At 44.5% G+C, this 25,204-nt stretch overlaps 1 protein-coding gene across 1 annotated transcript; it reads left to right on the top strand.

The window, feature by feature from the left end:
* The first annotated feature begins 538 nt into the window (after positions 1-538).
* LOC137365589 (probable G-protein coupled receptor 139) lies at positions 539-5,460 on the top strand. Its single transcript, XM_068027974.1, has 2 exons — positions 539-644; positions 4,562-5,460. Exons 1-2 carry the CDS (start codon positions 539-541, stop codon positions 5,458-5,460), a joined length of 1,005 nt encoding a protein of 334 aa, XP_067884075.1.
* The last annotated feature ends 19,744 nt before the right edge of the window (positions 5,461-25,204 follow it).

Genomic DNA, 25,204 nt, shown 5'->3' on the forward strand with positions numbered 1-25,204 from the left:
TCTCACGAATTTGATTGAGTTTTTTGAGGAAGTGACGAAGATGATTGATGAAGGAAGGGCAGTGGATGTTATCTATATGGACTTTAGTAAAGCCTTTGACGACAAGGTCCAGCATGGCAGACTGGTACAAAAGGTGAAGTCACATGGGATCAGAGGTGAGCTGGCAAGATCAATACAGAACTGACTCAGTCAGAGAAGACAGAGTGCAGCAGTGGAAGGGTGCTTTTCTGAATGGAGGGATGTGACTACTTGCGTTCCACAGGGAACTGTGCTGAAAGTTTTGCTCTTTGTAGTATATATAAATGATTTGGAGGAAAATGTTGCTAGTCTGATTAGTAAGTTTGTGGATGACACAAAGCTTGGTGCAGTTGTGGATAGTGATGAGGATAGTCAAAGGATGCAGCAGGATATAGATCGATTGGAGACTTGGGCAGAGAAATGGCAGATGGAGTTTAATCTTGGCAAATGTGAGGTAATGCATTTTGGAAGGTCTAATGCAGGTGTGAAGTATACTATAAATGGCAGCACCCTTAGGAGTATGGACAGGCTGAGGGATCTGGGCGCACAGTTCCACAGGTCACTGAAAGTGGCAATGCAGGTGGATAAGGTAGTCAAGAAGGCATACGCCATGCTTGCCTTCATCGGTCGGGGCATAGAGTATAAATATTGACAAGTCATGCTGCAGCTGTACAGAACTTATTGAGGCCACTCTTGGAATATTGCGTGCAATTCTGGTCGCCACACTACCAGAAGGACATGGAGGCTTTGGAGAGGGTACAGAAGAGTTTTACCAGGATGTTGCCTGGTCTGGAGGGCATTAGCTATGAGGAGAGGTTGAATAAACTCGGATTGTTTTCACTGGAACGACAGAGGTGGAGCGGCGACATGACAGAAGTTTACAAAGCTATGAGCGGCATGGACAGAGTGGATAGTCAGAAGCTTTGTCCCAGGGTGGAAGTGTCAGTTACTCGGGGACATAGGTTTAAGGTGAGAGGGGCAAAGTTTAGAGGTGATGTGCGAGGCAAGTTCTTTACTCAGAGGGTGGTGAGTGCCTGGAACCTGCTGCCGGGGGAGGTGGTGGAAGCACGTAGGATAGCGACGTTTAAGAGGCATCTTGACAAATACATGACTAGGATGGGAATAAAGGGATACGTTCCCCGGAAGTGCAGAAGGTTTAATTTTGGCAGGCATCAAGATCAGCGCAAGCTTGAATGGCCGAATGGCCTGTTCCTGTGCTGTACTGTTCTTTGTTCTTTGAGTGACCACCGCAAGTCCTTGTGGAGACGAAGTCCCGCCTTCACATTGAGGATACCGTCCATCGTGTTGTGTGGCACTATCACCGTGCTAAATGGGATAGATTTCGAACCTATATAGCAATGCAAAACTGAGCATCCATGAGGCGCTGTGGGCCATCAGCAGCAGCAGAATTGTACTCATCCACAATCTGTAACCTCATGGCCCGGCATATCCCCCACTCTAGCATTTCCATCAAGCCAGCAGACCAATCCTGGTTCAATGAAGAGTGCAAGAGGGCATGCCAGGAGCAGCACCAGGCATACCTCAAAATGAGGTGTCAACCTGGTGAAGCTGCAACCCAGGACTACTTGCATGCCAAACTGCTTAACAGCATGCGATAGAAAGAGCTAAGCGATCCCATAAGCAACGGATCAGATCTAAGCTCTGCAGTCCTGCCACATACAGTCGAGAATTGTGGTGGACAATTAAACAACTAACTGGAGGAGGTGGCTTCACAAATATCCCCATCCTCAATGATGTGGGAGCCCAGCGCATCAGTGCGAAAGATAAGGCTGAAGCATTTTCAACAATCTTCAGCCAGATGTGCCGAGTGGATGATCCATCTCAGCCTCCGCCTGAAGTCCCCAGCATCACAGATGCCAGACTTCAGCCAATTCGATTCACTCCACGTGATATCAAGAAACGACTGAAGGCACTGGACACTGCAAGAGCTGTGGGCCTTGACAATATTCCGGCAATAGTACTGAAGACCTGTGCTCCAGAACTTGCCGGACCCCTAGCCAAGCTGTTCCAGTGCAGCTCCAACACTGGCATCTACCCTGCAATGTGGAAAATTGCCCAGGTCTGTCCTGTACACCAAAAGGAGGACAAGTCCAACCCGGCCAATTACCGCCCCATCAGCCTACTCTCAATCATCAGTAAAGTGTTGGAAGATGTCATCAACAGAGCCGTCAGGCGACATTTGCTTAGCAATAACCTGCTCAGTGACGCTCAGTTTGGATTCCGCCAGGGCCACTCAACTCCTGATCTCATCACAGCCTTGGTTCAAACATGGAGAAAAGAGCTGAACTCAAGAGGTCCGGTGAGATTGACTGCCCTTGACATCAAGGCAGCATTTGACCGAGTACGCCATCAAGGAGCCCTAGCAAAACAGAGGTCAATGGGAATCAGGGGGAAAACCCTCCGCTGGCTGGAGTGATACCGAGCGCAAAGTAAGATGGCTGTGGTTGTTGGAGGTCAAGCTCCAGGTCATCACTGCAGGAGTTCCTCAGGGTAGTGTCCTAGGCCCAACTATCTTTGGCTGCTTCATCAATGACCTTCCTTCAATCATCAGGTCAGAAGTGGGGATGTTCGCTGATGATTGCACAATGTTCAGCACCATTCGTGACTCCTCAGATACTGAAGCAGTCCGTGCAGAAATGCAGCAAGACCTGGACAATATCCAGGCTTGGGCTGATAAGTGACAAGTTACATAGACACCACACAAGTGCCAGGCAATGGCCATCTCAAACAAGAGAAAATCCAACCATCGCCCCTTGACATTCAACGGCATTACCATCGCTGAATCCCCCACTATCAACATCCTATGGGCTACCATTGACCAGAAACTGAACTGGACCAGCCATATAAATACCTTGGCTACAAGAGCAGGTCAGATGCTGGGAATCCTGAGGTGAGTAACTCACCTCCTGACTCCCCATAGCCTGTCTACCATTTGCAAAGTATAAGTCAGGAGTGTGATGGAATGCTCTCCACTTGCCTGGATGGGTGCAACTTCAACAACATTCAAGAAGCTCGACACCATCCAGGACAAAGCAGCCCACTTGATTGACACACCATCTACAAACATTCACTCCCTTAACCACCGACCCACAGTGGCAGCATTGTGTACCATCTACAAGATGCACTGCAGCAATGCACCAAGGCTCCTTAGACAGCACCTTCCAAACCCGCGACCACTTCCAACTAGAAGGACAAGAGCAACAAATACATGGGAACACCACCACCTGAAAGTTACCCTCCAAGTCACACACCATCCTGACTTGGAACGATATCACAGTTCCTTCACTGTCGCTTGGTCAAAATCCTAGAACTCCCTTCCTAACAGAACTGTGGATGTACCTACCCCAAATGGACTGCAGCGATTCAAGAAGGCAGCTCACCACCACCTTCTGAAGGGCAATTAGGGATGGTCAATAAATGCTGGCATAGCTAGTGACGCCCACATCCCTTGAATGAATATAAAAAAACAATCCTTAATTAACCTGCACCTTTCGAAGTGACAGTTTATCCTGTCGCGCAGAATAGATTCCAATAATTTGCGCACTACTGAGGTTAGACTGACTGGCCTGTAATTATTTGGTCTATCCTTCGCTGCCTTTTTAAACAGAGATGCAACAACAAAGGGGGTGATGAGCCATGATTACATTGAATGTCGGGGCAGTTTCAATCGGATGAACAGTCTACTCCTACTCCTATGTTCCTAAGTGAAGCCTCTGGACCTGAATGAATCAGGACCTATCACTTCTTCGTAAACATCTCCCCAAATTAAAAGCAATGTCTTTTGTGTGATTATCCACAGACTAGTGCTTTACATTAAGAATTATTTACAAGCCAAATCCAGGAAGCTTCTGGTGACTTATTTTTTTAAAAACCCACAAAGTTCAGCATCTCTTCAAGATTCATAATGAATCAATGTTAATAATTCAAATGTAAGTCCTTGAAACATATTTCACACCAAAAAATGGATGTACTCTTGTAACACACCCAGTGCAGCATATCCAGGCATCACGATCTATGGCCTGCCCTTTCCACTGCTGATGGTCGGTGTAGCACACACACTTGTTCAGGGTATCCTTGAAACATTTACATGAGGCTCCTCTGTTCCGTTTACCAGTGGTCAGTTATCCGTGCAACACGATCTTGGTCAGGCAACTGTTGACCGTCTGGGCAATGTGACCCACCCAACGTAGTGGTTTTGCCGGAGAATGGCCTCAATGCTGGTGATGTTTGCTATTTCCAGGACTTCAATGCATGTGATCTGGTCCTGCCAGTGTGTCTTGATGATGCAGAGCCAGCGCTGATGGAAGCGCTCTAGAAGGCGTACATGATGGCCATCTGGGACCCATGACTCGCCATCATACCGAAGGGTGATGAGGACTACAGCTTTGTACACTTTGAGTTTAGTTTGTACATTTCAGTACATCACTGGATATACAGTTGCAAATCGTTCTCACTGTTCAGTCAAACTAATAGCTTTGCTCAGAGTGATGTATAATTTCCTGTTTATTTCTGTTCCTCACAGTTAATTTGGTGACAATTGTGGTCCTGTCTCGGAAAAAGTGTGGTCTCTCCAAATGTGTCACTCAATACCTGGTGGCCATGGCAGCGGCAGATCTACTGGTCATCATCCTTGACCTGATGCTGAGGCAGATTCCAATTGTCTTTCGGGAACAGCTTCTTTTCATGTGGAACCTCCGTGTATGTAATATTCACGCCGTCCTGCTTTATGCAGCCACAGACTGTTCTGTCTGGTTCACCGTCACTTTCACCTTTGATCGATTTGTGGTCATTTGTTGCCAGAAGCTGAAAAGTAAATATTGCAACGAGAAAACGGCGCCTGTGGTTCTGGGAACAGTGACTGTGCTGAGCTGTTTAAAGAATATTTTCTGGTACTTTATGTTCAGGAATGAATATATGATGCTGATCCTTCCATGGTTTTGTTTTGTAACACAAGAGGTTGCACAATCCCGGATGTGGGCGATAATTGAGACACTTCACCACATTCTAACCCCATGTGTTCCATTTGTCCTCGTTCTACTGCTCAATTCTTTAACTGTCAAATGCATTTTAGTGACCAGTAGAGCCCGCTGGAGACTTCGGAGCCACAACAATGGGTACAGTCCCAGAGACCCAGAGATGGAGAGCCGAAGGAAGTCTATCATTTTATTGTTTGCCATCTCGGGGAATTTCATACTGTTGTGGGCAATGTTTATGGTGTATTCTATATGGATCCGAATGTGGAGTATGGGAGATCAGTCTGTATATATACCTTTTTATGTACAACAAATGGGAGTCATGCTTCAGCTCCTGAGTTGCTGCACAAACACTTGTATTTATGCAGTGGCGCAGACTAAGTTTCGGGAGCAGTTGAAGAATGTGGTGAAATATGCCTTTGCTGTAATTGTTAGATTCATGAAATAATGTGAAAAACTGAAGCATTTCGAGCATCAGAAATCTAGCCCACCTCATTTTATGCTCAGCCAATGCTCCATCACTAGCTTAGCGATATCGTAAATTGCTGCTGTGAATTCGGAATCTGTCGTCTGTCGTCAGCATAAAATGACCAAAGAAAAATCACTTAAACTGATCGTATCAAATATCACTTAAAATGGTCACAATAAATATTATTTAAACAGGTTGCAGCAAATATTACTTGAAATGATCACAGAAAATAGCACTCAAAGTTTTCACAGCAAATATCCCGTAAAGTACTCACAAATATCCTTTCAATGGATAAAGCAAACATCACTTAAAACTGCCATTGCGAATATCACTGAAATGATAAAAACGAAAAACACTAAATGGACGCAGGAAATATCACATTGATTCGCCACAGAAAATGTAATTTTAAATGGTCACAGGAAATATCGCTTAAAATATTCAAAGCAAATATCACAAGCACTGAATACAACGGTCAAAACAAATATCAATTAAAATTTTCCAAACAAATGTCAATCAAAATTGTCGCAGCAAATATCACTTAAAATGTGCAGAGCAAATATTGTTTGAAATGATTGCAATAACTATCTCGTTTAATGGTCACAAATATTCATTAAACAGGAGACGGTAAATGCCCTGAAGAAAAGTCACAGCAACTATTATTTAAAATGGTCAAATATCACTTACAATGGTCACAGCAAATGTTGCACAAAATGATCACAAATATCCCTTAAAATGAACAGAGAATAGATCACTTAAAATGGTCAAAATGAATAACACTTAACTGGGCATAACAAATATCGCATGGAGTAGCCATAGGAAATATCACTTAAAATGTTTACAGCAAATATCACTTACGATGAACACAACATATATCAACCAAAATGGTCACACAAAATATCTCTGGAAATGTTCAAAGCAAATATCATTTAAACAAGTAACCGTAAATATCACAAAAAAGTGACAACAATTATCTCTAAAAATGCGAACTAAACACAGCAAATAACACTTACAATGAAAACAACTTATATCAATTAAAATGGTCACAGAAAATATCTCTTAAAATGCTACGTTCAATAATTGTTTTTAGCGATTATCATTTAAGTGATTTTAGCAATGGCAGCTTTAAGTAAAGTTTGCTTTGTGCATTTAAAGGATATTTGTGGCCATTTTATGGATATTTGCTGCGGCAAATTTGAACAAATAACAAAGAACAGTACAGCACAGGAATGGGCCATTCGGCCCTCCAAGCCTGCGCCGATCTTAATGCCTGCCTAAACTATAATCTTCTGCACCTCCGGGGACCGTATCCCTTTATTCCCATCCTATTCATGTATTTGTCAAGATGCCTCTGAAACGTTGCTATCGTACCTGCTTTCACCATCGCCCCCGGCAGCAAGTTCCAGGCACTAACCACACTCTGTGTAAAGAACTTGCCTCGCACATCCCCTCTAAACTTTGCCCCTCTCACCTTAAACCTATGTCCCCTAGTAACTGACTCTTCCACCCTGGGAAAAAGCTTCTGACTATCCACACATAACTTTGCAAACCTCGATCATGTCGCCCCTCCACATCTGTCGTTCAAGTGAAAACAATCCGAGATTAGCCAACCGAATGCCTTCTTGACTACCTTATCCACCTGCGTTGCCACTTTCAGTGACCTGTGGACCTGTACGCCCAGATCCCTCTGCCTGTCAATACTCCTAAGGGTTCTGCCATTTACTGTATACCTCCCACCTGCATTAGACCTTCCAAAATGCATTACTTCACATTTGTCAGGATTAAACTCCATCTGTCATTTCTCTGCCCAAGTCTCCAACCGATCTATATCCTGCTGTATCCTCTGACAATCCTCAACACTATCCTCAACTGTACCAACATTTGTGTCGTCCACAAATCTTACTAATCTGACCAGCTACATTTTCCTCCAAATCATTTATATATACCACAAACAGCAAAGGTCCCAGCACTGATCCCTGCGGCACACCACTAGTCACATCCCTCCATTCAGAAAAGCACCCTCCACTGCTACCCTCTGTCTTCTATGACTGAGCCAATTCTGTGTCCATCTTGCCAGCTCACCTCTGATCCCATGTGCCTTCACCATTTGTCCCAGTCTGCCATGAGGGACCTTGTCAAAGGCTTTACTGAAGTCCATATAGATAACATCCACTGCCCTTCCTTCATCAATAATCTTTGTCACTTCCTCAAAAAAATCAATCAAATTAGTAAGACACGACCTCCCCTTTACAAAACCATGCTGCCTCTCGCTCTAAATCCATTTGTTTCCAAATGGGAGTAAATCCTATCCCGAAGAATCCTCTCTAATAATTTCCCTGCCACTGACGTAAGGCTCACCGGCCTATAATTTCCTGGATTATCCTTGCTACCCTTCTTAAACAAAGGCACAACATTGGCTATTCTCCACTCCTCTGGGACTTCACCTGTAGCCAATGAGGATGCAAAGATTTCTGTCAAGGCCCCAGCAATTTCTTCCCTTGCCTCCCTCAGTATTCTGGGGTAGTTCCCATCAGGCCCTGGGGACTTATCTACCTTAATGCTTTGCAAGACACCCAACACCTCCTCCTCTTTCATAAGGAGATGTTTAAGACTATCTACACTCCCTTCCCTTGGCTCATCGTCCACCAAGTCCTTCTCTTTGGTAAATACTGATACAAAGTACTCATTTATTACCTCGCCCATTTCCTCTGGCTCCACACATAGATTCCCTTCTCTGTCCTTGAGTGGGCCAACCCTTTCCCTAGTTACCCTCTTGCTCTTTATATACGTATAAGCAGCCTTGGGGTTTTCCTTGAACCTGTTGGCCAATGACTTTTCATGACTCCTTTTAGCCCTCCTGACGCCTTGCTTAAGTTCATTTCTACTGTCTTTATATTCCTCAAGGGATTCGTCTGTTCCTAGCCTTCCAGCACTTACGAATACTTCCTTTTGCTTTTTGACAAGGCTAACAATATCCCGCGTTATCCAAGATTCCCGAAACTTGCCAAACTTATCCTTCTTCCTCACAGGAACATGCTGGTCCTGTATTCTAATCAACTGACGTTTGAAAGATACCCACATGTCAGATGTTGATTTACCCTCAAACAGCCGCCCCCAATCTAAATTCTTCAGTTCCTGCCTAATGCAAAGAACAAAGAACAAAGAACAGTACAGCACAGGAACCGGCCATTTGGACCTGCAAGCCTGCACCCATCTTTTCGCCTGCCTAAACTAAAACCTGCTTCACTTCGGGGGGCCGTATCCCTCTACTCCCATCCTGTCCATGTATTTTATATTGTTATAATTAGCCTACCCCAAGTTAGCACTTTCACCCGAGGACTACTCTTATCATTATCCACATGTACCTTAAAACTGACGGATTTATGGCCACTGTTCCGAAATGCCCCCCTACTGAATCTTCAACCACCTGGCCGGGCTCATTCCCCAATACCAGGTCCAGTACGGCCCCATCACAAGTTGGACTATCTACATATTGTTTCAAGAAGCCCTCCTGGCGGCTCCTCACAAATTCTGCCCCATCCAAGCCCCTAGCACTAAGTGAGTCCCAGTCAATATAGGGAAAGTAAAAATCACCCACCACGACAACCCTGTTACCTTTACATCTTTCCAAAATATGTCTACATATCTGCTCCTCTACCTCCTGCTGGCTGTTGGGAGGCCTGTCATAATCCCCCAACATCGTGACTGCACCCTTCCTATTCCTGAGCTTCACGCTTGTTTGCCTCCCTGCACGACCCCTCCGAGGTGTCCTCCTGCAGTACAGCTGTGATATTGTTCTTAGCAAGTGATGCAACACCCCCACCCCTTTTACATCCCCCTCTATCCCGCCTGAAGCTTCCAAATCCTGGAACATTTAGCTTCCAATCCTGTCCTGCCCTAAACTTAGTCTCTGTAATAGCAACAACATCATGGTTCCAAGTACTAATCCAAGCTCTAAGTTCATCTACCTTACCTGTTATACTTCTCACATTGAAACAAATGCACTTCAGACCACCAGTCCCGCTGTGCTCCACAACATCAACACCTGCTCTTCCTCTCAGTCTTACTGGGCTTATTTCCTAGTTTCCCTTCATTTAGTTCACTTGCTGTACCACTGCTCTGGTTCCCACCCCCCACCACACTAGTTGAAACCCTTCCAAGTGACGCTAACAAACCTCACAACCAGGATATTTGTGCCCCTCCAGTTTAGATGCAACCCGTCCTTCTTGTACAGGTCCCATCTGTCCCTGAAGAGATCCCAATGGTCCAGATATCTGAAACCCTCCCTTCTACACCGGCTGTTCAGCCATGTGTTTAGCTGCATTACCCTCCTGTTTCTAGCCTCACTGGCACATGGCACAGGGAGCAATCCCGAGACTACAACGCTAGAGGTCCTGTCTCTTAACTTTCTACCTAACTCTCTAAACTCCCCCTGCAGGACATCGTCACTCTTCCTGCCGATGTCATTGGTACCGATGTGTAACACAACCTCTGGCTGTTCACCCTCCCCTTTCAGAATACCCCCTGTCCGTTCAGAGACATCCTTGACCCTGGCACCAGGGAGGCAGCATGCCATCCTGGAGTCTCTTTCACGTCCACAGAAGCGCCTATTTGTGCCACTGACTATAGAGTCCCCTATAACTATTGCTCTTCTGCGATTTGTCCCTCCTTGCTGAACAACAGTGCCAGCTGTGGTGCCACTGCTCTGGCTGCTGCTGTGTTCCCCTGATAGGCCATCCCCCCAACTGTATCCAAAACGGTATACTTGTTAGAGAGGGAGATAGCCACAGGGGATTCCTGCACTGACTGCCTGCCCGTCCTCGCGGTCACCCATCTATCTGCCTGCACCTTGGGTGTAACCACTTCTCTAAAACTCCTGTCTGTGACGCTTTCCGCAACCTGCATGCGCCTAAGTGTATCCAGTGGCCGCTCCAACGGATCCATGCGGTATGTGAGGAGCTGCAACTGGGTGCACTTCCTGCAGACGCAGTCGTCTGGAACGCTGGATGCGTCATGGACTTCCAACATCTTACAGGTGAAGCAATTCACCCCTCCAATTGACATTTCAAGCACTAATTAATAAATTAATTTAAAATAAATAAATACTTATTAAATCCTTACTAAATTGTGATAATTAACTGCATGGTCCCTAGTGCTAGCTTAATACCATACATATTAAATGCTGAATGAAGAAAGAGGAAGCACTGAGGATAAAGGGAGAACAGAGACAGAGAGAGAACTGAAGACAGAGAGAGAAATGAATTCAGAGGGAGAACTGAAGACAGGATGAACTGATCACAGAAAGAGAACTGAAGACAGATGGAGTAATGAAGACAGAGGGAGAAATGAAGAAAGGGTGGATTGAAGACACAGAGAGGTCACAAGTCAGAGGGAGATTGTCGACGGAGAGAGAGCTGAAGTCAGAGGGAGAACTGAAGACAGGGTGAAATGATCACAGAAAGAGAATTGAATGCAGATGGAGGAATGAAGACAGAGGGAAAAATGAAGAAAGGGTGGACTGAAGACAAAAAGAGATCTAAAGTCAGAGGGAGAACAGAAGACAGAGAGAGAAGTGAAGTCAGAGGGACAACTGAAGACAGGGTGAACTGATCACAAAAAGAGAACTGAAGACAGATGGAGTAATGAAGACAGAGGGAGAAATGAAGAAAGGGTGAACTGAAGACACAGAGAGATCTAAAGTCAGAGGGAGACTGTCGACAGAGAGAACTGAAGTCAGAGGGAGAACTGAAGACACGGTGAACTGATCACAGAAAGAGAACTGAAGACAGATGGAGTAATGAAGATAGAGGGAGAAATGAAGAAAGGGTGGACAGATCACAGATAGAGAACTGAACGCAGATGGAGCAATGAAGACAGAGGGAGAAATGAAGAAAGGGTGGACTGAAGACGCAGAGAGATCAAAAGTCAGAGGGAGAACTGAAGACAGAGAGAGAAGTGAAGTCAGAGGGAGAACTGAAGACAGGGTGAACTGATGACAAAAAGAGAACTGAAGACAGATGGAGTAATGAAGACAGAGGGAGAAATGAAGAAAGGGTGGACTGATTGCAGGAAGAGAACAGAATGCAGATGGAGTAATGAAGACAGAGGGAGAAATGAAGAAAGGGTGGAATGATTTAAGAAAGAGAACTGAATGCAGATGGAGTAATGAAGACAGAGGGAGAAATGAAGAAAGTGTGGACTAAAGACACAGAGAGATCTCAAGTCAGAGGGAGAATGCCGACAGAGAGAGAACTGAAGTCAGAGAGAGAACTGAAGACAGGGAGAACTGATCACAGAAAGAGATCTTAATGCAGATGGAGCAATGAAGACAGTGAGAAATGAAGAAAGGGTGGACTTAAGACACAGAGAGATCTTAAGTCAGAGGGAAAGTATTGACAGAGAGCGAGCTGAAGTCAAAGGGAGAACTGAAGAAATGGTGGAGTGAAGACACAGAGAGATATAAAGTCAGAGGGAGACTGTCGACAGAGAGAACTGAAGTCAGAGGGAGAACTGAAGGCAGGGCGAACTGATCACAAAAAGAGAACTGAAGACAGATGGAGTAATGCTGAAAGGGTGGACTGAAGACACAGAGAGATCTAAAGTGAGAGGGAGACTGTCGACAGAGAGATGGCTGAAGTCAGACGGAGAACTGAAGGCAGGGTGAACTGATCACAGAAAGAGATCAGAATGCAGATGGAGTAATGAATACAGAGGGAGAAATGAAGAAAGGGTGAACTGATTACAGGAAGAGAACAGAATGCAGATGGAGTAATGAAGACAGAGGGAGAAATGAAGAAAGGGTGGACTGAAGATACAGAGAGATATAAAGTCAGAGGGAGAATGTCGACGGAGAGAGAGCTGAAGTCAGAGGGAGAACTGAAGGCAGGGTGAACTGATCACAGAAAGAGAACTGAATGCAGATGTAGTAATGAAGACAGAGAGAGAACTGAAGACAGGATGAACTGATCACAGAAAGAGAACTGAATGCAGATGGAGTAATGAAGACAGAGGGTGAAATGAAGAAAGGGTGGACTGATCACAGAAAGAGAACTGAATGCAGATGTAGTAATGAAGACAGAGAGAGAGAACTGAATACAGGATGAACTGATGACAGAAAGAGAACGGAATGCAGATGGAGTAATGAAGACAGAGGGAGAAATGAAGAAAGGGTGCACTCAATACACAGAGAGATAGAAAGTAAGAGGAAGACTGTCTTCAGAGAGAGAACTGAAGTCAGAGAGAGAACTGAAGACAGGGTGAACTGATCACAGAAAGAGAACTGAATGCAGATGGAGTAAAGATGACAGAGGGAGAAATGAAGACAGGGTGAACTGATCACAGAAAGAGAACTGAATGCAGATGGAGCAATGAAAACAGAGGGAGAAATGAAGAAAGGGTGGACTGAAGACACAGAGAGATCTAAAGTGAGATTGCGACTTTCGACAGAGAGAGATCTGAAGTCAGAGCGAGAACCGATGGCAGGGTGAACAGATCACAGAAAGAGAACAGAATGCAGATGGAGTAATGAAGACAGAGGGAAAATGAAGAAAGGGTGGAATGATCACAGAAAGAGAACTGAATGCAGATTGAGAAATCAAGAAAGAGGGCGAAATGAAGAAAGGGTGGACTGAAGACACAGAGAGATCTAAAGTGAGAGGGAGACTGTCGACAGAGAGATGGCTGAAGTCAGACGGAGAAATGAAGGCAGGGTGAACTGATCACAGAAGGAGAACAGAATGCAGATGGAGTAATGAAGACAGAGGGAGAAATGAAGAAAGGGTGGAATGATTACAGGAAGAGAACAGAATGCCGATGGAGTAATGAAGACAGAGGGAGAAATGAAGAAAGGGTGGGCTGACGACACAGAGAGATATAAAGTCAGAGGGAGACTGTAGACAGAGAGAGAGCTGAAGTCAGAGGGAGAACGGAAGGCAGGGTGAACTGATCACAGAAAGAGAACTAAATGCAGATGGAGTAATGAAGACAGAGGGAGAAATGAAGAAAGGGTGGACTGAAGACACAGAGAGATATAAAGTCAGAGGAAGAATGTCTTCAGAGAGAGAACTGAAGTCAGAGAGAGAACTGAAGACAAGGTGAACTGATCACAGAAAGAGAACTGAATGCAGATGGAGCAATGAAAACAGAGGGAGAAATGAAGAAAGGGTGGACTGAAGACACAGAGAGATCTAAAGTGAGATTGCGACTTTGGACAAAGAGAGAGCTGGTGTCAGAGGGAGAATTGTTGGCAGGGTGAACTGATCACAGAAAGAGAACTGAATGCAGATATAGTAATGAAGACAGAGGGAGAAAAGAAGACAGGGTAGAATGATCACAGAAAGTGAACTGAATGCAGATGGAGTAACGAAGACAAAGGGAGAAATGAAGAACGGTTGGACTGAAGACACAGGGAGATCTTAAGTCAGAGGGAAAGTGTTGACAGAGACAGAGCTGAAGTCAGAGGGAGAACTGAAGAAAGGGTGGACTGATCACAGAAAGAGAACAGCATGCAGATGGAGTAATGAAGATAGAGGGAGAAATGAAGAAAGGGTGGACTGATAACAGGAAGAGATCAGAATGCAGATGGAGTAATGAAGACAGAGGGAGAAATGAAGAAATGGTGGACTGAAGACACAGTGAGATATAAAGTCAGAGGGAGACAGTCGACAGAGAGAGAGCTGAAGTCAGAGGGAGAACTGAAGGCAGGGTGAACTGATCACAGAAAGAGAGCTGAATGCAGATGTAGTATTGAAGACAGAGAGAGAACTGAAGACAGGATGAACTGATCACAGAAAGGGAATTGAATGTACATGGAGTAATGAAGACAGAGGGTGAAATGAAGAAAGGGTGGACTGATCACAGAAAGAGAACTGAATGCAGATGTAGTAATGAAGACAGAGAGAGAACTGAAGACAGAATGAACTGATCACAGAAAGAGAACTGAATTCAGATGGAGTAATGAAGACAGAGGGAGAAATGAAGAAAGGGTGGTCTAAAGATACAGAGAGATCTAAAGTGAGATTGCGACTGTCGACAGAGAGAGAGCTGAAGTCAGAGGGAGAACTGATGGCAGGGTGAACTGATCACAGAAAGAGAACTGAATGCCGATGTAGTAATGAAGACGGAGGGAGAAATGAAGAAAGGTTGGACTGAAGACACGGAGAGATCTTACGTCAGAGGGAAAGTATTGACAGAGACAGAGCTGATGTCAGAGGGAGAACTGAAGAAAGGGTGGACTGAAGACACAGAGAGATATAAAGTCAGAGGGAGACTGTCGACAGAGAGAACTAAAGTCAGCAGGAGAACTGAGGGCAGGGTGAACGGATCACAAAAAGAGAGCTGAAGACAGATGGAGTAATGAAGACAGAGGGAGAAATGAAGAAAGGGTGGACTGATCAAAGAAAGAGAACTGAATGCAGATGGAGTAATGAAGACAGAGGGAGAAATGAAGAAAGGGTGGTCTGATCACAGAAAGGGAACTGAATGCAGATTGAGAAATCAAGACTGAGGGCGTAATGAAGAAAGGGTGGACTGAAGACACAGAGAGATCTAAAGTCAGAGGGAGACTGTCGACAGAGAGAGAGCTGAAGTCAGTGGGAGATCTGAAGGCAGGGTGAACTGATCACAGAAAGAGAACTGAATGCAGATGGAGTAAAGATGACAGAGGTAGAAATGAAGAAAGGGTGGACTGATCACAGAAAGAGAACTGAATGCAGATGGAGTAATGAAGACAGAGGGAGAAATGAAGAAAGTGTTGATTGATGTCACAGAGAGATCTCAAGTCAGAGGGGAAATATCGACAGAGAGAGAACTGAAATCAGAGAGAGAACTGAAGTCAGGGTGAAATGATCACAGAAAGAGAACTGAATGCAGATGGAGTAAAGATGACAGAGGTAGAAATGAAGACAGGGTGAACTGATCACAGAAAGAGAACAGAATGCAGATGGAGTAATGAAGACAGAGGGAGAAATGAAGAAAGGGTGGACTGATCACAGAAAGAGAACTGAAAGCCGATGGAGTAATGAAGACAGAGTGAGAAATGAAGAAATGCTGGCCTGAAGACACAGAGAGACATAAAGTCAGAGGGAGACTGACGACAGAGAGAGAGCTGAAGCCAGAGGGAGAACTGAAGGCAGGATGAACTGATCACAGAAATAGAACTGAAAGCAGATGTAGTAATGAAGACAGAGAGAGAACTGAAGACAGGATGAATTGATCACAGAAAGAGGACTGAATGCAGATGGAGTAATGAAGACAGAGGGTGAAATGAAAAAAGGGTGGACTATTCACAGAAAGAGAACTGAATGCAGATGGAGTAATGAAGGCAGAGGGAGAAATGAAGAAAGTGTGGACTGATCACAGAAAGAGAACTGAATGCAGATGGAGTAATGAAGACAGGGGAGAAATGAAGAAAGGGTGGACTGATCACAGAAAGAGAACTGAATGCAGATGTAGTACAGAAGACAGAGGGTGAACTGAAGGCAGGGTGAACTGATCACAGAAAGAGAACTGAATGCAGATGGAGTAATGAAGACAGAGGGACAAATAAAGAAAGGGTGGACTGATCACAGAAAGAGAACTGAATGCAGATTGAGAAATCAAGTCAGAGGGAGAAATGCAGAAAGGGTGGACTGAAGACACAGAGAGATATAAAGTCAGAAGAGACTGTCGACAGAGAGAGAGCTGAAGTCAGAGGGAGAACTGAAGGCAGGGTGATCTGATCACAGAAAGAGAACTGAATGCAGTTGGAGGAATGAAGACAGAGTGTGAAATGAAGAAAGGGTGGACTGACCACAGAAAGAGAACTGAATGCAGATGTAGTAATGAAGACAGAGAGAGAACTGAAGACAGGATGAACTGATCACAGAAAGAGAACTGAATGCAGATGGAGGAATGAAGACAGAGGGTGAAATGAAGAAAGGGTGGACTGATCACAGAAAGAGAACTGAATGCAGATGGAGTAATGAAGACAGAGGGAGAAATGAAGAAAGTGTGGACTGATCACAGAAAGAGAACTGCATGCAGATGGAGTAATGGAGACAGAGGGAGAAATGAAGAAAGGGTGGACTGATCACAGAAAGAGAACTGAATGCAGATGTAGTACTGAAGACAGAGAGTGAACTGAAGGCAGGGATAACTGATGACAGAAAGAGAACTGAATGCAGATGTAGTAATGAAGACAGAGAGAGAACTGAAGACAGGATGAACTGATCACAGAAAGAGAACTGAATGCAGATGGAGGAATGAAGACAGAGTGTGAAATGAAGAAAGGGTGGACTGATCACAGGAAGAGAACAGAATGCAGATGGAGTAATGAAGACAGAGGGAGAAATGAAGAAAGGGTGGACTGAAGACACAGTGAGATATAAAGTCAGAGGGAGACTGTCGACAGAGAGAGAGCTGAAGTCAGAGGGAGAACTGAAGGCAGGGTGAACTGATCACAGAAAGAGAGTTGAATGCAGATGTAGTATTGAAGACAGAGAGAGAACTGAAGGCAGGATGAACTGATCACAGAAAGGGAATTGAATGTAGATAGAGTAATGAAGACAGAGGGTGAAATGAAGAAAGGGTGGACTGATCACAGAAAGAGAACTGAATGCAGATGTAGTAATGAAGACAGAGAGAGAACTGAAGACAGAATGAACTGATCACAGAAAGGGAATTGAATGTTGATGGAGTAATGAAGACAGAGGGTGAAATGAAGAAAGGGTTGACTGATCACAGAAAGAGAACTGAATTCAGATGGAGTAATGAAGACAGAGGGAGAAATGAATAAAGGGTGGACTGAAGACACAGAGAGATCTAAAGTGAGATTGCGAATGTCGACAGAGAGAGAGCTGAAGTCAGAGGGAGAACTGATGGCAGGGTGAACTGATCACAGAAAGAGAACTGAATGCAGATGTAGTCATGAAGACAGAGGGAGAAATGAAGACTGGGTGAACTGATCGCAGAAAGTGATCTGAATGCAGATGTCGTAACGAAGACAGAGGGAGAAATGAAGAAAGGGTGGTCTGATCAGAGAAAGGGAACTGAATGCAGATTGAGAAATAAAGACAGAGGGCGTAATGAAGAAAGGGTGGACTGAAGACACAGAGAGATATAAAGTCAGAGGGAGACTGTCGACAGAGAGAGAGCTGAAGTCAGAGGGAGAGCTGAAGGCAGTGTGAACTGATCACAGAAAGAGAACTGAATGCAGATGGAGTAATGAAGACAGAGGCAGAAATGAAGAAAGGGTGGACTGATCACAGAAGGAGAACTGAATGCAGATGGAGTAATGAAGACAGAGGGAGAAATGAAGAAAGGGTGGACTGATCACAGGAGGAGAACTGAATGCAGAGTGAGAAATCAAGACAGAGGGCGAAATGAAGAATGGGTGGACTGAAGACGCAGAGAGATCTAAAGTCAGAGAGAGACTGTCGACAGAGAGAGAGCTGAAGTCAGAGGGAGAACTGAAGGCAGAATGAACTGTTCACAGAAAGAGATCTGAATGCAGATGTAGTAATGAAGACAGAGAGAGAACTGAAGACAGGATGAACGGATCACAGAAAGAGAACTGAATGCAGATGGAGTAATGAAGACAGAGGGAGAAATGAAGAAAGGGTGGACTGATCACAGAAAGAGAACAGAATGCAGATGGTGTAATGAAGACTGAGGGAGAAATGAAGAAAGGGTGGACTGATCACTGAAAGAGAACTGAATGCAGATGGAGTAATGAAGACAGAGGGAGAAATGAAGAAAGGGTGGTCTGATCACAGAAAGGGAACTGAATGCAGATGGAGTAATGAAGATAGAGGGAGAAGTATGAAAGGGTGGACTGAAGACACAGAGGGATCTAAAGTCAGAGGGAGAATGTCGACAGAGAGAGAACTGAAGTCAGTGAGAGAACTGAAGACATGGTGAACTGATCAAAGAAAGAGAACTGAACGCAGATGCAGTAATGAAGACAGAGGGAGAAATGAAGACTGGTGGACTGACCACAGAAAGTGAACTGAATGCAGATGGTGTAATGAAGACAAAGGGAGAAATGAAGAAAGGTTGGACTGAAGACACGGAGAGATCTTACGTCAGAGGGAAAGTATTGACAGAGACAGAGCTGAAGTCAGAGGGAGAACTGAAGAAAGGGTGGACTGAAGACACAGAGAGATATAAAGTCAGAGGGAGACTGTCGACAGAGAGAACTAAAGTCAGCAGGAGAACTGAAGACAGGATGAACTGATCACGGAAAGAGAACTGAATGCAGATGGAGTAATGAAGACAGAGGGTGAAATGAAGAAAGGGTTTACTATTCACAGAAAGAGAACTGAATGCAGATGGAGTAATGAAGGCAGAGGGAGAAATGAAGAAAGTGTGGACTGATCACAGAAAGTGATCTGAATGCAGATGGAGTAATGAAGACAGAGGGAGAAATGAAGAAAGGGTGGACTGATCACAGAAAGAGAACTGAATGCAGATGTTGTACTGAAGACAGAGAGTGAACTGAAGGCAGGGTGAACTGATCACAGAAAGAGAACTGAATGCAGATGGAGTAATGAAGACAGAGGGACAAATAAAGAAAGGGTGGACTGATCACAGAAAGAGAACTGAATGCAGATTGAGAAATCAAGTCAGAGGGAGAAATGAAGAAAGGGTGGACTGAAGACACAGAGAGATATAAAGTCAGAGGAGACTGTCGACAGAGAGAGAGCTGAAGTCAGAGGGAGAACTGAAGACAGGGTGAACTGATCACAGAAAGAGAACTGAATGCAGATGTAGTAATGAAGACAGAGAGAGAACTGAAGACAGGATGGATTGATCACAGAAAGAGAACTGAATGCAGATGGAGGAATGAAGACAGAGTGTGAAATGAAGAAAGGGTGGACTGATCACAGAAAGAGAACTGAATGCAGAAGGAGTAATGAAGACAGAGGGAGAAATGAAGAAAGTGTGGACTGATCACAGAAAGAGAACTGAATGCAGATGGAGTAATGAAGACAGAGGGAGAAATGAAGAAAGGGTGGACTGATGACACAGAGAGATATAAAGTCAGAGGGAGACTGTCGACAGAGAGAGAGCTGAAGTCAGAGGGAGAACTGAAGACAGGATGAACTGATCACAGAAAGAGAACTGAATGCAGATGTAGTAATGAAGACAGAGAGAGAACTGAAGACAGGATGAACTGATCACAGAAAGAGAACTGAATGCAGATGGGGGAATGAAGACAGAGGGTGAAATGAAGAAATTGTGGACTGATCACAGAAAGAGTACTGAATGCAGATGGAGTAATGAAGACAGAGGGAGAAATGAAGAAATTGTTGACTGATCACAGAAAGAGAACTGAATGCAAATGGAGCAATGAAGACAGAGGGAAAAATGAAGAAAGGGTGGACTGAAGACACAGAGAGATCTCAAGTCAGAGGGAGAATGTCGACAGAGAGAGAACTGAAGTCAGAGAGGGAAATGAAGACAGGGTGAACTGATCACAGAAAGAGAACTGAATGCAGATGGATTAAATATGACAGAGGGAGAAATGAAGAAAGGGTATACTGATCACAGAAAGAGAACTGAATGCAGATGTAGTAATGAAGACAGAGAGAGAACTGAAGTCACAGAGAGAACTGAAGACAGGGTGAACTGATCACAAAAAGAAAACTGAAGACAGATGGAGTATAGAAGACAGAGGGAGAAATGAAGACTGGGTGAACTGATCGCAGAAAGTGATCTGAATGCAGATGTAGTAACGAAGACAGAGGGAGAAATGAAGAAAGGGTGGTCTGATCAGAGAAGGGGAACTGAATGCAGATTGAGAAATCAGGACAGAGGGCGTAATGAAGAAAGGGTGGACTGAAGACACAGAGAGATATAAAGTCAGAGGGAGACTGTCGACAGGGAGAGAGCTGAAGTCAGAGGGAGAGCTGAAGGCAGTGTGAACTGATCACAGAAAGAGAACTGAATGCAGATGTAGTAATGAAGACAGAGAGAGAACTGAAGACTGGATGAACTGATCACAGAAAGAGAACTGAATGCAGATGGAGTAATGAAGACAGAGGGAGAAATGAAGAAAGGGTGGACTGATCACAGAAAGAGAACTGAATGCAGAGTGAGAAATCAAGACAGAGGGCGAAATGAAGAAAGGGTGGACTGAAGACACAGAGAGATCTAAAGTCAGAGGGAGACTGTCGACAGAGAGAGAGCTGAAGTCAGAGGGAGAACTGAAGGCAGAATGAACTGTTCACAGAAAGAGATCTGAATGCAGATGGAGCAATGAAGACAGAGGCAGAAATGAAGGAAGGGTGAACTGATCACAGAAACAGAACTTAATGCAGATGTAGTAATGAAGACAGAGGGGGAAATGAAGACAGGGTGGACTGATCACAGAAAGAGAACTGAATGCAGATGGAGTAATGAAGACAGAGGTAGAAATGAAGACAGGGTGGATTGAAGTCACAGAGAGATCTAAAGTCAGAGGGAAATTGTTGATAGAGAGAGAGCCGAAGTCAGAGGGAGAACTGAAGGAAGGGAGGACTGAAGACACAGAGAGATATCAAGTCAGAGGGAGACTGTCGACAGAGAGAACTGAAGTCAGAGGGGGAACTGAAGACAGGGTGAACTGATCACAAAAAGAGAACTGAAGACAGATGGAGTAATGAAGACAGAGAGATAACTGAAAACAGGACGAACTGATCACAGCAAGGGAACTGAATGCAGATGGAGTAATTAAGACAGAGGGAGATTTGAAGAAAGGGTGGACTGAAGACACAGAGAGATATAAAGTCAGAGGGAGACTGTCGACAGAGAGAACTGAAGTCAGAGGGGGAACTGAAGACAGGGTGAACTGATCGCAAAAAGAGAACAGAAGACAGATGGAGTAATGAAGACAGAGGGAGAAATGAAGAAAGAGAGGAATGATGGCACAGAGTGATCTAAAGTCAGAGGGAAACTGTTGACAGAGAGAGAGCTGAAGTCAGAGGGAGAACTGAAGGCAGGATGAACTGATCACAGAAAGAGAACTGAATGCAGATGTAGTAATGAAGACAGAGAGAGAACTGAAAACAGGATGAACTGATCACAGCAAGGGAACTGAATGCAGATGGAGTAATGAAGAGAGAGGGTGAAATAAGAAAGAGTGGAATGAAGACACAGAGAGATCTAAAGTCAGAGGGAGAATGTCGACAGAGAGGGAACTGAAGTCAGTGACATAACTGAAGACAGGGTGAACTGATCACAGAAAGAGAACTGAATGCAGGTGAAGCAATGAAGACAGAGGGAGAAATGAAGGAAGGGTGAACTGATCACAGAAAGAGAACTGAATGCAGATGGATTAAAGATGACAGAGGGAGAAATGAAGAAAGGGTATACTGATCACAGTAAGAGAACTGAATGCAGATGTAGTAATGAAGACAGAGAGAGAACTGAAGTCACAGAGAGAACTGAAGACAGGGTGAACTGATCACAAAAAGAAAACTGAAGACAGATGGAGTATAGAAGACAGAGGGAGAAATGAAGACTGGGTGAACTGATCGCAGAAAGTGATCTGAATGCAGATGTAGTAACGAAGACGGAGGGAGAAATGAAGAAAGGGTGGTCTGATCAGAGAAAGGGAACTGAATGCAGATTGAGAAATAAAGACAGAGGGCGTAATGAAGAAAGGGTGGACTGAAGACACAGAGAGATATAAAGTCAGAGGGAGACTGTCGACAGAGAGAGAGCTGAAGTCAGAGGGAGAGCTGAAGGCAGTGTGAACTGATCACAGAAAGAGAACTGAATGCAGATGTAGTAATGAAGACAGAGAGAGAACTGAAGACCGGATGAACTGATCACAGAAAGAGAACTGAATGCAGATGGAGTAATGAAGACAGAGGGAGAAATGAAGAAAGGGTGGACTGATCACAGAAAGAGAACTGAATGCAGAGTGAGAAATCAAGACAGAGGGCGAAATGAAGAAAGGGTGGACTGAAGACACAGAGAGATCTAAAGTCAGAGGGAGACTGTCGACAGAGAGAGAGCTAAAGTCAGAGGGAGAACTGAAGGCAGAATGAACTGTTCACAGAAAGAGATCTGAATGCAGATGGAGCAATGAAGACAGAGGAAGAAATGAAGGAAGGGTGAACTGATCACAGAAACAGAACTTAATGCAGATGTAGTAATGAAGACAGAGGGGGAAATGAAGACAGGGTGGACTGATCACAGAAAGTGAACTGAATGCAGATGGAGTAATGAAGACAGAGGTAGAAATGAAGACAGGGTGGATTGAAGTCACAGAGAGATCTAAAGTCAGAGGGAAATTGTTGACAGAGAGAGAGCCGAAGTCAGAGGGAGAACTGAAGGAAGGGAGGACTGAAGACACAGAGAGATATAAAGTCAGAGGGAGACTGTCGACAGAGAGAACTGAAGTCAGAGGGGGAACTGAAGACAGGGTGAACTGATCACAAAAAGAGAACTGAAGACAGATGGAGTAATGAAGACAGAGAGATAACTGAAAACAGGACGAATTGATCACAGCAAGGGAACTGAATGCAGATGGAGTAATTAAGACAGAGGGAGATTTGAAGAAAGGGTGGACTGAAGACACAGAGAGATATAAAGTCAGAGGGAGACTGTCGACAGAGAGAACTGAAGTCAGAGGGGGAACTGAAGACAGGGTGAACTGATCGCAAAAAGAGAACAGAAGACAGATGGAGTAATGAAGACAGAGGGAGAAATGAAGAAAGAGAGGAATGATGGCACAGAGTGATCTAAAGGCAGAGGGAAACTGTTGACAGAGAGAGAGCTGAAGACAGAGGGAGAACTGAAGGCAGGATGAACTGATCACAGAAAGAGAACTGAATGCAGATGTAGCAATGAAGACAGAGAGAGAACAGAAAACAGGATGAACTGATCACAGCAAGGGAACTGAATGCAGATGGAGTAATGAAGACAGAGGGAGAAATGAAGAAAGGGTTCACTGATCACTGAAAGAGAACTGAATGCAGATGGAGTAATGAAGAGAGAGGGTGAAATAAGAAAGGGTGGAATGAAGACACAGAGAGATCTAAAGTCAGAGGGAGAATGTCGACAGAGAGAGAACTGAAGTCAGTGACATAACTGAAGACAGGGTGAACTGATCACAGAAAGAGAACTGAATGCAGATGGAGCAATGAAGACAGAGGGAGAAATGAAGGAAGGGTGAACTGATCACAGAAAGAGAACTTAATGCAGATGTCGTAATGAAGACAGAGGGAGAAATGAAGGAAGGGTGAACTGATCACAGAAAGAGAACTTAATGCAGATGTAGTAATGAAGACAGAGAGAGAACTGAAAACAGGATGAACTGATCACAGCAAGGGAACTGAATGCAGATGGAGTAATGAAGACAGAGGGAGAAATGAAGAAAGGGTTCACTGATCATTGAAAGAGAACTGAATGCAGATGGAGTAATGAAGACAGAGGGAGAAATGAAGAAAGGGTGGACTGAAGGCACAGAGAGATATAAAGTCAGAGGGAGACAGTCGACAGAGAGAACTGAAGTCAGAGGGGGAACTGAAGACAGGGTGAACTGATCACAAAAAGAGAACTGAAGACAGATGGAGTAATGAAGACAGAGAGAGAACTGAAAACAGGATGAACTGATCACAGCAAGGGAACTGAATGCAGATGGACTAATGAAGACAGAGGAAGAAATGAAGAAAGGGTGGACAGATCACAGAAAGAGAACAGAATGCAGATGGAGTAATGAAGACAGAGGGAGAAATGAAGAAAGGGTTCACTGATCACTGAAATAGAACTGAATGCAGATGGAGTAATGAAGACAGAGGGAGAAATAAGAAAGGGTGGATTGATCACAGAAAGAGAACTGAATGCAGAGTGAGAAATCAAGACAGAGGGCGAAATGAAGAAAGGGTGGACTGAAGACACAGAGAGATCTGAAGTCAGAGGGAGAATGTCGACAGATATAGAACTTTTTTTAGTTTAGAGATACAGCACTGAAACAGGCCCTTCGGCCCACCGAGTCTGTGCCGACATTCAACCACCCATTTATACTAATGCTACACGAATCCCATATTCGAATAACATCCCCACCTGTCCCTATATATTTCCCTACCACCTACCAATACTAGGGTCAATTTATAATGGCCAATTAACCTATCAACCTGCAAGTCTTGGGCATGTGGGAGGAAACCGGAGCACCCGGAAGAAACCCACGCAGACACAGGGAGAACTTGCAAACTCCGCACAGGCAGTACCCAGAATCGAACCCGGGTCCCCGGAGCTGTGAGGCTGCAGTGCTAACCACTGTGCCACTGTGCCGCCCTGAAGTCAGTGAGAGAACTGAAGACAGGGTGAACTGATCACAGAAAGAGAAATGAATGCAGATGGAGCAATGAAGATATAGGGAGAAATGAAGGAAGGGTGAACTGATCACAGAAAGAGAACTTAATGCAGATGTAGTAATGAAGACAGAGGGAGAAATGAAGACAGGGTGGACTGATCACAGAAAGTGAACTGACTGCAGATGGAGTAATGAAGACAGAGGGAGAAAAGAAGAAAGGGTGGACTGAAGAAACAGAGAGATCGAAAGTCAGAGGGAAATTGTTGACAGAGAGAGAGCCGAAGTCAGAGGGAGAACTGAAGGAAGGGTGGACTGAAGACACAGAGAGATATAAAGTCAGAGGGAGAACTGAAGACAGGGTGAACAGATCACAAAAAGAGAACTGAAGACGGATGGAGTAATGAAGACAGAGAGAGAAATGAAGAAAGGTGGGACTGATCGCAG

Source organism: Heterodontus francisci, unplaced genomic scaffold (genome assembly GCF_036365525.1).
Source record: "Heterodontus francisci isolate sHetFra1 unplaced genomic scaffold, sHetFra1.hap1 HAP1_SCAFFOLD_217, whole genome shotgun sequence".
Taxonomy (NCBI): Eukaryota; Metazoa; Chordata; class Chondrichthyes; order Heterodontiformes; family Heterodontidae; genus Heterodontus; species Heterodontus francisci.